Raw genomic sequence first — 14,148 nt, forward strand, 5'->3', positions numbered from 1 at the left:
ATCTAACCACATACTCAAAATCATGAGTGCTTGAGGAACAGTAAAAATTGCATGTGTTTCCCAACATGGTGCAGTTAGGGCAGTGGAAAACTTTTTCAACACTTGTAATGTGTTCTCTCTCTTTTTCAGGAGCCAGGGAGATGAAGGACTTATCTCCCTCATCTCAAAACTCCCTTTGCTGCTATTTCTCTTTTTTTTTCTTCAAATGTTCATATACCCATGTTAATTAATTTCTAATATAATTAAAAATAAATGTTTTCAGATAATTCATCATAGTTTGCTTGGTTTTTCCCCTCGGTGTGGAAGTGTGAGAGTAAGTGTAAGAACAGAGAAGGCTGCAAGTGTCTTAGGTCCTCCACCTTTCTTTTCGGTTTCTTTTGGTTGATTGTCTTTCTTTTGTGACTAGGCCAAATTTTCAAATGCTGTCTCTTAAACAGAACATCAAATTGCCACTTAAATTCCACCTGGCTTGCAGGATAGGAGTGGGTATTGACTATATTCTCTGCTTTGTTTTTGTTCTTAAACAGAAACCACTGTTAGACAATGACCATTCCTCTTTCAAGGTAGGCTGAATTGTAAGGCTTCAGGATTGCAGGTGCATTTTAAATGCCTGTATAATTATTTCATTAATTGAACATACTGTTAAAGAGCTGGTACTTGAAAATTGTATCTATAGAAAGAATTTGAACATATCAGTTTTCTGCCTTCCTTAAAATTACTTTTGATGGTGTGATTATGATATGCAAATGTGACTTAAATGTACTAATGTGAAGATATTTTCAGCCCTAGAAACACAAATAAGACTTTCTTCCAAGAAAGTTTTGATAGTTCTTTATTGTGAATACATACAAATCATTTTCATAAATCATGTAATGGTATTTATAGATACTCAATGTTAAATGATTAATTTTAGTCACTAAACAGATTTTATGTTTTACTGATTTATTTTACATAATTTTTCCCTTTTTTGGATTTTAGTGTACTCTGTAGAGTTTACAGCATCCCAGAGAATATACAAGTATTTTTACTCAATTTTCATAGAAGGAAAGTGTTTCAAATGGCTTATGTTTTTGACTGTATTGCAAAGCACTTTTGTTATTTCCTCATTATGCTAACTGCTAAAGTAATATTCTCTGCCTATTGTTTGCAGTATGATAAATATGTGATTTTGGCATTGTGATTTAAGCACAATCCTGCAAATTGTTCATTTGGGGTGGGGCTGGAAGAAGTTAATTCCAGATTAAAATGTGCTCGTGGTGGCAGATTTATGAGGATTAGCCTAATTGTCTAAATGAAAACTCAAATCATTCCATTTCTGTATATTTTTTAACTCTACATTTACATGACATAACTGTAGGCTGAACTTGTTGTTTCTTTCCTCTAAATATGATCATAAACAACAAATTTGGATTTAAAACTTAACCTTTAATATTCTTACTCTGAAACAGCGCTTTAGCTAAGATTAGTCTTTAAATTCTTAGCAGTATGTTGAAGGCCTAGTTATACTTTACCTGCTTTTGGTCTTTGACGAATTTTTATACGTCTATTCCTATTTGAATAGCTAAAAAGAAAGACATGAGTTTTCAGTGGGCATAGCTAATGTAACGAAGATCCATTTTTAACCATCTGCAAATAGGAGTCACCCGTTTTTCCCCAGAGGCACTAGAGATCTATTCATCGAGTACAATTGCTTCTATGACAAGCAACGTTATCATATGAGCTCCCGTAGTCTCTGATCAAGCTTTCTTTTGAAATCAGTAGGTTCTCATCTTTCTGCTACCACCCCATTAGTATTGGAAAGCTCTTCCAGAATTTTGTTCATCTGCTTCTTTGAAAGTGGTGTCTGGATTCCCATACGTACTGTTTGCCCAAGTTGTCCTTTGCGTAGTCCCCCCACCCACAGACATTCACCCTGAAGTATTTATCAAGTTACTTCCCAGCTATTCTGTTACAAACTAAGCAGGACAAGGTCTTTTGCATATATACGGGAAATGACAAAAATCTAAAAGGAATACAGTGTAAATAAGTGCACCTACTTGTTTTAGATGCTTTTTTTTTTCCAGACATGCAAACTTACAATTATATGCATAATCACTCCTGGTCTTTATGCTAAAAACAAGCTACTTATAGTTAAAAAGAAAAGAAATTCTAAAATATTTTCCATAAGATAAAAGTAACACCACAGCCATATTTTTATGTAGTTTAAACGAATCTCTACGCATTTTTAATAAGCACACGTAAAGACTACCCCTTTAGTTTTAGTACTGCTTATGTAACTGATTTTTGCAGATCATTGACAAGGAAACAAATTTTATCGGCTAATGAAAGAAATTAAACTAAACTTGCAAACTCATATTTAGGGAAGGCGATGGAACAAAACATGTGCATATGCAGTACCTGACATTAAGGGCTATGTGCCTAGACCTGTTGACACCAAGGAAGAATGAATGTCCTGTGTTCCCATCACTTTTCAAAAGGAAAAATACGTGTGCCAAATATTTGACTGTGGTTGACTGCAGATGCTAGAAAAGGTGGGTGATACTACAGCATATAGGTGCAATTGGCATTGTATGAAGTTTTGCATAACTGATTGCGCCTGGTACAGTTTCTGTCTGTATCTATCTTAGGTATTTACAAGGCATCTATCACCTTGGTACCTAAGCAGTTTGAAAAATGCACCCACCCCAGGAGGCATGATGCAGATACAGGCAGAGGCCCAGGTCCAGAGCAGCAGAGGCAGGTCCCAGGAAGCTCCCCAACTGTGTTACCGCTGTTGTTGAGCTCCTGGCCCACTTGTTGTGGCCAAGGAACATCTCCACCTACCTGTCAGCAGGAAGACGGTACCCCACCCCTCACGTCCAGCTCCACTGGTGGGGAATCTGAAAAGGAAAGATAATGGAAAAGGCAACGATCCAGTAGCAGAGGTGAAACAGAAATGGTGGGATTTCAAAAGGAGGGATTCTTAAAGAGCAGCACATCTCAGGGGAGGGATCAACTGCCAGTCCAAGTGGCAGGTAAGGCACAACACAGGCATAAATCTCAAATGTTCTTCAGTGAACAAAAGTTAAAGAAATACCTCTGATGTCTCTAAAGTTTGTCTATATCCAAAGCCCTGCTCTGTTCTCGGCCTCTGTCTCAGTCCTCTATCCCTACAGCTGAATCGACTGTTCAGTTCTCTGTGTATCTCAGCCCAATAATTGCTACAATCCTAAATACGTCTAATAACAAACTAAAGGACTCTCACTGATAATGAATGTTGCGGTGCAAAGAGACAGCATGGTATAGCATGTGCTCCAAAATGATGGACATATTCATGAACCTAAAGGCTGGAATAATCCTGGCTTCTAATCACAATGTTCAGAACAGGATCGGGCAAACCACAGGTCAGCCCTGCAGGCACAAAAGATGGAGCAGTTCTCCTGTGGCCACCAGGAGCAATGGCTGATCTACCACGTCAGACCAAGCTCTGTATCAGCCCAGTGCAAACACCCGTACAGGCAGCCAGCTACGGGCTTCGCTGCAGAAACAGAGGACCTGTCTAACAGGAAAGAAAGGAAGATAGCCAGGACTTTGATGAAGGTTCACTAGTTACTACTACCTGGACCTCTTTAATAACAGATCTCATTTTTTCTTTAAACACAACAGGATCAGCGAGGTAAAACAAAAACCAGTCTTCAGAAACCTGTGGGTCCCATGTGACTTTTGGAAATAGCTGCATAATACTTACAGTGATCAAACACTAAAGTTAAAGTGCAGTGGGTCACTGGCTTCCAGATGTTTATATTTCCTTTAGCCCATATGCATGCTCCTTTCTGATTCCCTTACTTGGTCATTTAAGGATCAAAACGGGAGTCATGCCCTGTCAGAGCAAGGGACACGAGGTTAGGAACATGAAGCAAGTCACAACTTTGAAGACTGCCCGTTTGTTGGCTGGTATCTCTAGGTATAAATATAAAGATATCTACAAAAGACCTAAGTGACCTATTTTGCCTGTAAGTCCTATATATCACTGTGAGCAAAGTGCTGCATGTAGGAATGGTGTGTAAAGTGGAAAAGACTAGAAAGATCAGAGAATCTGACCTCTTCCCTTAGCTGTGCTTCTTTGTACCCACTGTATTTAAAGCTTGGTTTTAAAAGAGAGGGATTTTTTAAAGCCAATTAACAACCAAGTAAGGTCAACCACGTGGATATGTAGTTTGGTCCGTAGCCAATTTTGACTTGACAGTCTTAGTGCCCTCTCTTTTTTTTTTTTTTTTTTTTTTTAAGAATTCACCCCTTTGCCGAGGAAATGAGGTAAAGGCAGTTAGTCGAGGTAGCTCTTTCAGCCAGCTGTAATCCTACTGTCGGCAGCTGTTCAAAGCAGTCAGCCTCTTCTCTGGCCGATAAGGACAGTTTCTGGCCGAACCAAGTTTTCCAGTGCCCCTACTGTAACTGGCACACCTTTTCCACAGCACCAACCTAGCCGCTGGTGCAATCATCTTACCAAGATCCGGTCTGAATTTAGGGCGACCTTTGGTCATCAAGGAATGGATTTATTGGGCAGAGACTGACACATTCATCAAGGTGGTGTCAGCCATTGACCTTCAGGCAGTTTTCCCACGATTGCTCTGTAGTGAACGAAAGCTTGTGTAAGGCCATGCCTGTAACGCACCCTCGGTTTCCCCATGCCCTACGTCAATGCTTCACAAAGCTTCCAGAAACCGGAGTTACTAGAGTCGTTGAACACTTTGTTACAAATAATAACAGTTATGAATATTCCTCCTTTTCATTGCTAGTCAAGTTAACAAACCTATCCTAAAACCTGTGAATGTATTCATTATTCATAAGTATTCGCCAATAGTTTCCACAATTAACGTTCTGCCCATGGGTTTTCAGAGACTGTTTGCTTGTACTCTTTGTCATTTGTGTTATTGGTCACCTATGCCAGATGCTGTTCTTTCAGCTCTGAAAGGCTGAAAATACTGATTAGGAGGACAGCAAGTGGTAAATTTTCATAGAGAATTAGGAACTTTGCAAAAATTTATTAGGCTTTTTCAGAGAAACTTTTCTTTGCAAGCCTCTGGCAAATGTGTAAACATGCACAAATAACAAAAGTGTTATGATCCCCCTGAATCTGAACAAACCAAACTCAGTGATACTATTTACAGAAATATTCATAAATTAATGTGGGGTTTGGAGGTTTTTTATTTTGTTTTGCTTCAGATTTTGACTTTTAATTTAGTTTGGTTCTATTACTTACCAATTGCTAGGTGGGCTCTGTTTAGAACACTTGTCACGAAAATGGAGTTTTCAAATACGGGAAATTTTCGGATGACATGTCAAAAGCAATACAAAGACATTTTGTATGACCAGTGGCTCTACCAGAATGAATATATATGGTCCCTTATCTTTCTCCGATTCCATAGAATTTAACTGAAATGTGTGTTTGCTATGTGTGGTAAAAATAGGTCCCCTGTTTTTTTGTTCTTTTTTTCATGTGTACTCAAATAGGAAAATGCTGAGGAATAATTTCACGGTCCTACACTATAGTTGTTAAGAGAGAGATTTGTTAATGAAGGATTGCAGCTACGGCTGTATTAGGCAAAGGGGGAGAAGAATTGCAAAGGAAGAAGCAGTTATTACAGTTAGGTTGATATACAGCCCCTTTCAAATCTCCATGGAGTGGAAGAGCCAATGATTGCATGACAGTTTGTCCCTAAAATTCATTTTCATAAGGAGCTCATGCCTTTTTACAAATACAATCTCATCCTCACTTTCCATAAAACATGCAACTGGACAGTCCAGCCAGACACAGACAGAATGTGAATACTTTGAATGTGAATACTTTGAAGTAGTGAATATGCTAAATGCACAAATAATACCCATTATTTTAGCATTTTAAAAATCGTAATTATATTAAGCCACAGAGAATCCCTTTTAGAGCAGTATAATATTGGAGGCACTTGGGTGTAGAAATAATGAGTGCCACATTAGGATTAGGGTAGATGGGGACTGATATATAGGAGGAGGGATCCTTGGGTCTGTCAGAAGGAGCTTTCATTTAAAACCATACAAAATAAAAAAATAAAAATAAAAAATCAAACAAAAAAAACCCTGATTCATAAACAGAACCAGAAGTATCATTTAATATGACGTCAGCAACACCTTCCCAATGTAAGCTTACAGCTTCAAGTTGAGGTCTGAAGAGCAGCATATCAAGTATTTCAAAGAGCAGAAATTAATCCTTAAAGAATAACGTTTTTCAAGACTGGGATGCCAGAGAGTAGGCGTGACCCTGATCTGGCATTCAGACCGCTGTAGCGTGAGCAGCACAGCCAGCCAGCTAGCAACAGTCAGCCGCTGCTGTTCAGGTCACAGTCGTACCGACAACAGCGCTTCTCTCACGTATCCCTTGCCTGAGTGTGAGGAATGCAGGCTCTTTGGGCTACCCTACTGCAACATTTTAGCCAGGCCGCCCCAGATTAATTTCTGATGACCAAATTGTCCCCCCCAAAAAAACCAAAGCGGACTCATTTTTTTATCTGAAGCATGGAAAGGGTGAGAGTTACGGCCACTGACTCACGTAATCAAGAATGGTGCTGGGCAGATCGCGCTCTACTATGAGCCAGTGATCGCTGCGGGTGCAAAAAGCGTAGCCATTTCTAGCCTTTGGGAGTGCATTTTATGTAGGGGAGGATTTAGAGTAAGCACATACGTAATATCCTCCTCGTTAACATCTGTAACAATGCCTCTTTGCACACTAAGCTGCCACAGGGAAGCGCTCGCACCCAGATTTCCACCATGTGCCCTCAGGCAAGGGAAGAGGTAGCCAGGGGAGGGCAAAACTAAGTTTATTTTCAGAAGACGATGAGATCCTGGCGAGCAATGCCCTCACATAGCGTTACCTACTGTTTGGAGAAAAGAACAAGAAAATCCGGCCAATGTTGGGGAGGGCATTGCTCGCGGGATAAATGCTGTGGACAGCCACCCTCGTGCTGCAGCAGTGATTTGGGAGAGAGCGCACTGGGGGTGGGGGTGACGTGAGACGTCGGACAAAAGCGAAGATAGCCAGCAGTGCTTCAGAACAACAAAGGGCTGCCCTCAGCCAGTGGTGGAGCACATCTGGCACCCCAGGAAGCTCAATTGGACACTTGGCCCTGAGCTCGTCCCAGGGATTTCTGACTGACACCACTGCAGTGCATAGGTGAGCTTTTTGCTAGGTTCACTGACATTTCCTGTCACAGTCACGATGAGGTGAATTGGTAGTTCCTGCCTTGGGATGCAGCATGGCTGTGTGTGTTATGGGTACAGGACAGTGTGCATTTATACCAAAAGCGGTTAATAACGTCAACTGCCACGTGCCCAATGCAGTCACTAAACTTTAGTCCGCCCTTCCGTTTGCCCAAACACATACACTCTGGCTTCCCAACTGGCTTCTTTCTATGTGTTGTCCAATGCATGTAGATACCTCCATCTGCCTGGCCTCAGATACAGTGGTTGTTGCTCCTCTATTTGATTGCCAGATGTCACTGGGGAACAAGATGGGGAGGTTCCTGGATCCTCGGGGCAAGCCGGCCGTCACCGAGGGAGCTCGCCGTCCACGCCGGCCGAAGAACAGGAATCTTCGGTGCCTGCCTCTGACGAAGACTCACCGGCCAGGACCACAGAGAGCTGGCAGTGGCCGTTGTCCTCGTCTGAAACGCACAGCAACGTTGGGGAGGATTTTGAGGGATTTCAAACGCCAGCGCGGACTCCGGAGTGTACCATGGACATACAGTCTCCCGGGGATCAGTCACTCAGTAGGACTCCTCAGTTTGAAAGTGACTCTCCTGAGGAGGAGGAGGGAAATGATGAAATGAATGAAGAGCACCGCGGTGTTGAGCCTGTCCCTAGGGATCGGGGTTGGAGAGGGCAGCCCCAGCTAACAGAGGGAGAGAAGCTGTTGATGGAAACCAACAGTAGGATTGTGCAGCTGCTGGAAAATATCAAGAGGGAGCATGCACAGTCCATGGGTCTCATGTCGCAGTCCATGGGCCGTATGGAGCTGCAGCTGGGCATTGTGGCTACCTCCACAAGAGCCATCCATAACTACCTGTCAGAGATTTTAGCTTTCCTCAAGCAGCCAAGGACGCAGGTCCTTGAAACACGCATCTCCCAAAGAGCCACCCCTCATGTCGAGTTAACCTGTGCCTCGACATGGACTGGTGAGGACGCAGTGGCATCCTCCACTGTGTGCTTACCAGGGGCCGAAGGGACGAGCGACTCTCGAGAACCACCGCAGGCCACGCTGCCTTGTCGCAGTGGCCGGCTGCAGAGAGCCATAACCGAGAGGGCCTCGTTGCCCATGCCTACACGCCAGGCAAAAGGGGGAGGGAAGAAAAAATAACCACACCATAGGATTTTTAGGGGTTTTTTTAATGTGCCTGTCCTTTTAATTCTTAGCCATAAGGCCATCAGTGGCAGAATTCAACCATTTCCTACATTGGCTAACATTGTATTCTGGCTGACTAGATTAGTCTAACATTTTGTAGTTTATATTTGCACTGTTAACGATGTGTGCTGCTGGTATTTGAAGAACATTTGCCTCTGTTCTTTCACTTTAACTTCATACGAGCATTTTTTTACTCTGTGCCAGGCATTCATTGCTTTTCTTACAAATACAAGTCATTTCTTGAGGCAGCTGTTTTTTGAGTTTTCTTTCTCCATTATCCCATCCCCTCTGAGCAAGCATTCTGGACTTGGTGGTAAGTATACAGGTCTTGGCAATACTCGCCTCCAAAACTGTGTTCGATCAGTCTTTGCCTGGTGTTTCTGGCATGCCAGCCTGAGGTGTTGGGGTTAGCCTGTACCGGATCATGATCATTCTTATCCTCTGTGGGTCTGACAAGCTCACTTTCTAAGACCCTCGGTGGAGCTAATCCACATGTCTTGGCTATGTCGTACAATAAGTAATGTTGCCAGGATCATACCTCATATTTATCTTTTGGGGCCTGTATAGTGATGTGCCACCAGATCTATCTAGGCACCTGACTCTCATTTTCAAAGTTCCTCTTATGATGGATCTGGTGGTTTGATGGGCAGCATTATAATTTTTCCTCTGAGAGAGTCTGGGGATTTGAAAGAGGAGTCACTAAGCAATGTGTTCTACGGGGATAAGAGCCATCTCCTGCAACAAATCTATTAGGAGGCGACTGTCCCCTGTAATTATCACAGATATCAATTATTTAAGAAAAAGAAAAAAAAGCAACTTGCCTAGCAGCCAGACCTCTTGAGAATGTAAAAGTCATGACATGCTGTTGGGTACTGTGCCAATGTCTGTGATTAAGAGCTTTTCATCAGAGATGACCTACGTGTTGATAAAATGCAACTCCTTTCTGTGCCTTTAGGCCGTATAATTTCCTGAGGGCTGGCACCCTGAGCAGAGCATGGGTGCAATTGGTAACCCACAGGGCAGATGGAAACGCACTTTGCAATAAATTATTTTATATCTGTTGGTGCTGCCTCTCTCGGGGGAATTTAATATAGTGGCACTCAAATTGCTATATGCATGCCGAGGCATCAGACTGGCTTATACATGTGGTATCCCTGACAGTTCTCCGAAAGGATGCTGTTACCAGGAGCCCCTTGAGCGGTGGTAACTAATTATCACAGGTGTAGCATGGCTCCTGTGTTTGACTCTCAACATACCGGTGTAACTTCTCGTAAAGGTTCAGAAGAGTTTATATGGCAAAGCAGTGACGAATTCCTCCTCTGGCAAATACTAGAGAATAATTGCAGGCCTAAAAATCCTCTTCTATGATTACAACTGAGCTGCGCTCTCTGTCCAGTGAGCCATAGACTCTTCTTCCCTGTCTTTCTGCGAGACTGAAGTTATTCAAAATAAAGCAGATAGTATTTTGTTATCCTACCAATCAGCCACAAATTGCTCCCTTATAAGTGTGTGTGCGTGCGTGCTTGTGGCTGTACTTCGCTAAAGGACCGGTTTAACGATGAAATGCAGCTGGCATGGCCAACCTCCAATGTAGGCTTTTTTCCACTACAGAATATTTCTTCCCTTCCACCCACATCCAGCTGCGTTCCTCTTAAGAATACCATTGGAGGTGTGCTGCTTTGGCCACGCTGTCGACACACCTCACACCGGGTGCAAATTTTTGCACCCATTCTGTGGCTTTTTTGTATCTCTCTTGTTAAAACTGTTTGTAAAGGTATCCTCAGAGAATTTCCAACACAAGCTTGTAAGATTCCCCTCTCATTGGTACGAGAAATGCATGCTGCAGAGTATTCAAGATCACAAGGAGGTTGGGAGAGAAGCCGATTAGTAAGCCTGACAAATTATTCCAGTATGTGCGGCCTTTTGAACGTGTGTTTCTGGTGCATACATGGTTTGCACACTGGTACTGTGGATATGAACAGCCTAGTTAAAGGCAAAGGCAAGTGAAAGTTTGTCCCAATATGCTTACGTCTTATTTCTTTGGGATGAGTTTGAATGAAGCTAAATACAATTCAGCCAGTTAATTTTCTTGGCCTACTTAGCACGTTGGATAATACAGTGAGAATGTTTTTATTTTACATAGTGCTTTCACTTCAAAAGTGTGGTGCAGTTGCGGCCAGATGCTAAGATTTTGACGTATTCTGCAGGACCCGCCATGTAGCTGCTGCCATTTAGAATAAATCTCGTTCCACATGCTGGCTGCTTCTGTAGCTTCAAATTTTTTGTGGTAGTTTTAAAATGACAACCTCCACTCTACCTTTGCTTTCCGATCAAAGGCAGTAGAGCAAAAGAAGAAGCTGCGCAGATGTAGCAGCGCTGCCGTTGGAAATACTACGCGAGGAACTCCTAAAGAGTTCCTTGCAAAGCAGCTTAAGCTTTAACCTGCTCTCCTCTCCCATTTCGAAGTGCTTTAGCTAGACTTGGCAAGGCACAAAGCACCACTTGAATGGGAGTAGCTGTAGGATGAGAAGGACTGAGAAGCTGTCTACAGACAAGAAACCTGCAATACACTTACACAAAACAAAGTTTTTTCCAGCTGGAAATAGTAGATGGTATGAAGAATTGGTACCAACTGATATTTTGGTCAGATCCAAAATTAGGATCTGACTTCTAGTATTGTCTAGCAAAATCAGTGCAGTCGGAGGGTATGTATGTTTCATCCCCAAACAAATATTTTCATGCTTTTCAAGTGTCTGTCATAGCCTCATCACTCTTTCCCTGTAGCTTTTTTGTTGTCTGAATGGGTATATGGTTACATGTGTCTGTTAAAAATAAAGGGGATCAGTTCTTACATGGTATATTTATATTTCTTATTTACAGATTTTGAGTACCTAGTGCTTCAGTTTCCAAAACTTCCTTCTTTCTGTATCCCAAAGACCAGTTGTTTGGCTTCTGGGATGATGAAAAGGGTGGGAGAGACTTAACAGGAAATCTCTGCCCAGTTGAAGCTCTTGGTGATAGATCCCCCGAGTACGACTCTACAGTCTAGTCATATTTTTGCTGTGTAGGTCAAATGTTCATGGTTACACCATTGCTTTCTGATGCCTTTTGCTGAGCAGAAGCGCAGATATTTTTCTTTCAGAAGTTCACAGTTTGTATTACAAAGTCTTATGAAATGTGACTTGAAGTTTGTTTTATTTTTGAATACATGTGCTGATTTTAAGAATTTTTTTCCTTTTCTCCTTCCACTGGATGATTTAAAACACACAAAAAATAAAGCAGACCAATGAAAAGAATTGAATGCTAACTTCAATTGAAAAGAAACAGCAACACTACTCTTGTGAGACAGTTTTCAACAGTGTTCAGCTTACTGATTCTGCTCAACCTTTCCTTTCCTGCCTGCTCCCTGACCCTCTGTGACACTGAAATATCCACTTCTAGGACAACCTTCTTCCTAACCAGAAGGCTAAAAGTTCTTCCCTCGCTTCTTCTCCCATTTAAAATATCATCCTTGCATCAGCCAGATCTACTGTTTAGAGGGATCAAAAGCTCTTTTCCTCCTGCCTTATTCCCATCCATATCCATACCCAGGGCCCTGAGTGCGCTGCTCTCCAGTGAGAGGTAAAACTTGAATCCCTAAATCTGATACTTGGCATAGTAACACCATCTCTAGACCACCAAAAACCTGGGTTTTTTTTTAAGTCTATAGTATCCTAATGAAGCAGCTATCCTTGTTTGCTGAAGCAAATAATCAATCATTTGGGAGATGGATCTAATTGCCGAAACATAACATTGCTCTGCCTCACATTGTGGAAGCCTAGGAGCCAGGCTAAGGTATTTCACTCACATAAATACCAGAGGCTATATAACTAATCCTTACTTTGGTGAAACTTCAAAGGAAAAGACGCTAAATCAACATGGTACAGTGCAGTCTGTGCCTTCTTAGGAAAGCAAATGCAATGGAAGGCGTAGTAAGGAAACCTGTTGGTATGATTTAAGTTTGGATTCTAGTACAGGTTCAAAAATTGAACAGTTCTGCTGGCTTAGGCTAGTCATTTAATTTCTCCATGCCTTAGTTTCATAGTGGTAGAAGTGGCAATAAAGGAGCTGTCAGGCTATAATTAGTTGATTATATGGTACTTTGAGGTCTTCAGTCTGAGGGAGTAACGTTATATATTAAATACTGATGAACCTTGTTTGTGACCAAAGTTGGAGACGGGGCTAAAACTAACACTCTAAACTTTGGAAGATCTTGATTCAAGATTTCCCTATATTTTATGATCACATCACATGGTAGATCAGAATCCCAAATCCAAATGTTGAAGTTCTCGTTCAGATTTGGACTTCGCCTATTTGGTCTGTTTCTGACCACAACTAAATACATTCCCAGACTGTGCAGTTATTAAAATATAAAATACATATAAAAGTTTCTTTTAAACCAACGATGCAGTTACTAATGCTAATCTAATCATCCAAGAGTGTGAATAAATGAGGATGTGATTACTTCAGGAGAATAGGCATAAAAGAGCACTTCTGGAGTACTTGTTATTGTCCAAAATATCACTGAAATCCTGATGACTAAGTACAGTCTGCTTATCTCTATTTGAAACAGTGCTGTACAGATTCATTATTTCTAAAGGTCTTCTTTCCATTTCTATATAGATATTCTCCCTTCACATTTTGAAGGTTTGAAGAAGAGGATTGTTTTTCGAGTCACACTAAGTAAACATTAAATGCATGCAGGCTTAAAACTAAAGCATGCATGTTATGTAGCAGCAATAAAAAGTGCTCGGCTTGCACGACTTATGATGCTCAAGCGTTGCCTTGTTAAAATGCCAAAAAAACTTTTTCTTTGCATTTTTTTAAAAAGTAAATCTCTTCCTTTGACCTTGCAATACTTACATTTTCAGTTTTTGGACAAATGATATTTATTTTACTGAATACTTTTATATTACAGATAAGGTGGATGAAATAGTACCAGTTTCCAAGCCATCAAGAATTGCAGACAATGCAACTGTGGACTCAAGAGTGGCAACTATTAAACAGCGGCCTTCTAGTAGATGTTTTCCCTCAGCTACAGATATGAATGTGAGTGGTAGCTATGAAGTACTGCTTTCACTTCTGAAACTGATTGGAGGGGGTCTTTTGGCAGCGTGCAGGGCGTACAACAGAAACGAATTTACAAACATTGCTTTGTATACTCATTTTCCTTTTATTATCTTGTAACTTTAAGGCATGGTCTACTCTGTATTTCTAATGGTAGTTTCTTAGCAGAAGAGTCTGCGTACCCCTATAAAACTTTGCTCATTACATCCTTATATTTATTCTGAGACCGTCACATCAACAGCATGGCTACCTCAGTGTTACTCAAACAGATGTGAACTTGCTGTGCCTGTAATCTGAGCTGGTGAGACGCCAGTAGGTTCTGAACTTGAAGGTGTCAGTACAACACTGAACCCAAGCTAAAAAACTTTGCTGAAAGTCAAGGTATGCTATTTCAGTTTCAGCACCAGAGTTAGTGCAGCAACACAATTTCCACTAATGTGAAGGTTTCTCCTACTGCAGGTTTTTTATTATTCCTAACGGCATATATAATATCTTGATTATATAATACGTGATTATTTGTAAGGGAAGAATTGACATTAAAACTATAACATGTATTAAAAACTTAAACTCAATTGCAGAATTTGCTCTTACAGAACTTTGCATGTGAAAAAATAATTGTTTTCATTGCATTT

The 14,148-nt window shown here is 41.3% G+C and overlaps 2 protein-coding genes across 9 annotated transcripts in view; both read left to right on the forward strand.

Annotated features, from left to right (window-relative positions):
* Window positions 1-14,148, forward strand: part of SHANK2 (SH3 and multiple ankyrin repeat domains 2) — a 368,375-nt gene that overhangs the window by 335,088 nt on the left and 19,139 nt on the right. For 5 of the 8 annotated variants that reach the window (XM_076343770.1, XM_076343771.1, XM_076343772.1 and 2 more), the window contains one exon: window positions 13,368-13,498. In XM_076343770.1, coding sequence (XP_076199885.1) covers window positions 13,368-13,498 — 131 coding nt within the window. Of the gene's footprint in view, window positions 1-13,072; window positions 13,133-13,367; window positions 13,499-14,148 lie in introns of all 8 variants that reach the window. The other 3 variants (XM_076343775.1, XM_076343769.1, XM_076343773.1) reach the window with 1 other exon arrangement.
* On the forward strand, window positions 2,713-8,683 carry LOC143163092 (uncharacterized). The gene is made up of 2 exons (XM_076343777.1): window positions 2,713-3,014; window positions 7,503-8,683. The coding sequence occupies exons 1-2, from the start codon at window positions 2,936-2,938 to the stop codon at window positions 8,363-8,365; spliced, it is 942 nt and encodes a 313-aa protein (XP_076199892.1). The 5' UTR covers window positions 2,713-2,935; the 3' UTR covers window positions 8,366-8,683.

The sequence above is a fragment of the Aptenodytes patagonicus genome, chromosome 7 (assembly GCF_965638725.1).
Source record: "Aptenodytes patagonicus chromosome 7, bAptPat1.pri.cur, whole genome shotgun sequence".
Lineage (NCBI taxonomy): Eukaryota > Metazoa > Chordata > Aves > Sphenisciformes > Spheniscidae > Aptenodytes > Aptenodytes patagonicus.

What these genes read in the sequence shown, in the direction of transcription:
- LOC143163092 (XM_076343777.1), top strand. Translation starts at nt 2,936, where the DNA reads ATGGTGGGATTTCAAAAGGAGGGATTCTTAAAGAGCAGCACATCTCAG. An exon ending in ACTGCCAGTCCAAGTGGCAG is followed by an intron (nt 3,015 to 7,502) that starts GTAAGGCACAAC and finishes TTTGATTGCCAG; the next exon opens with ATGTCACTGGGGAACAAGAT.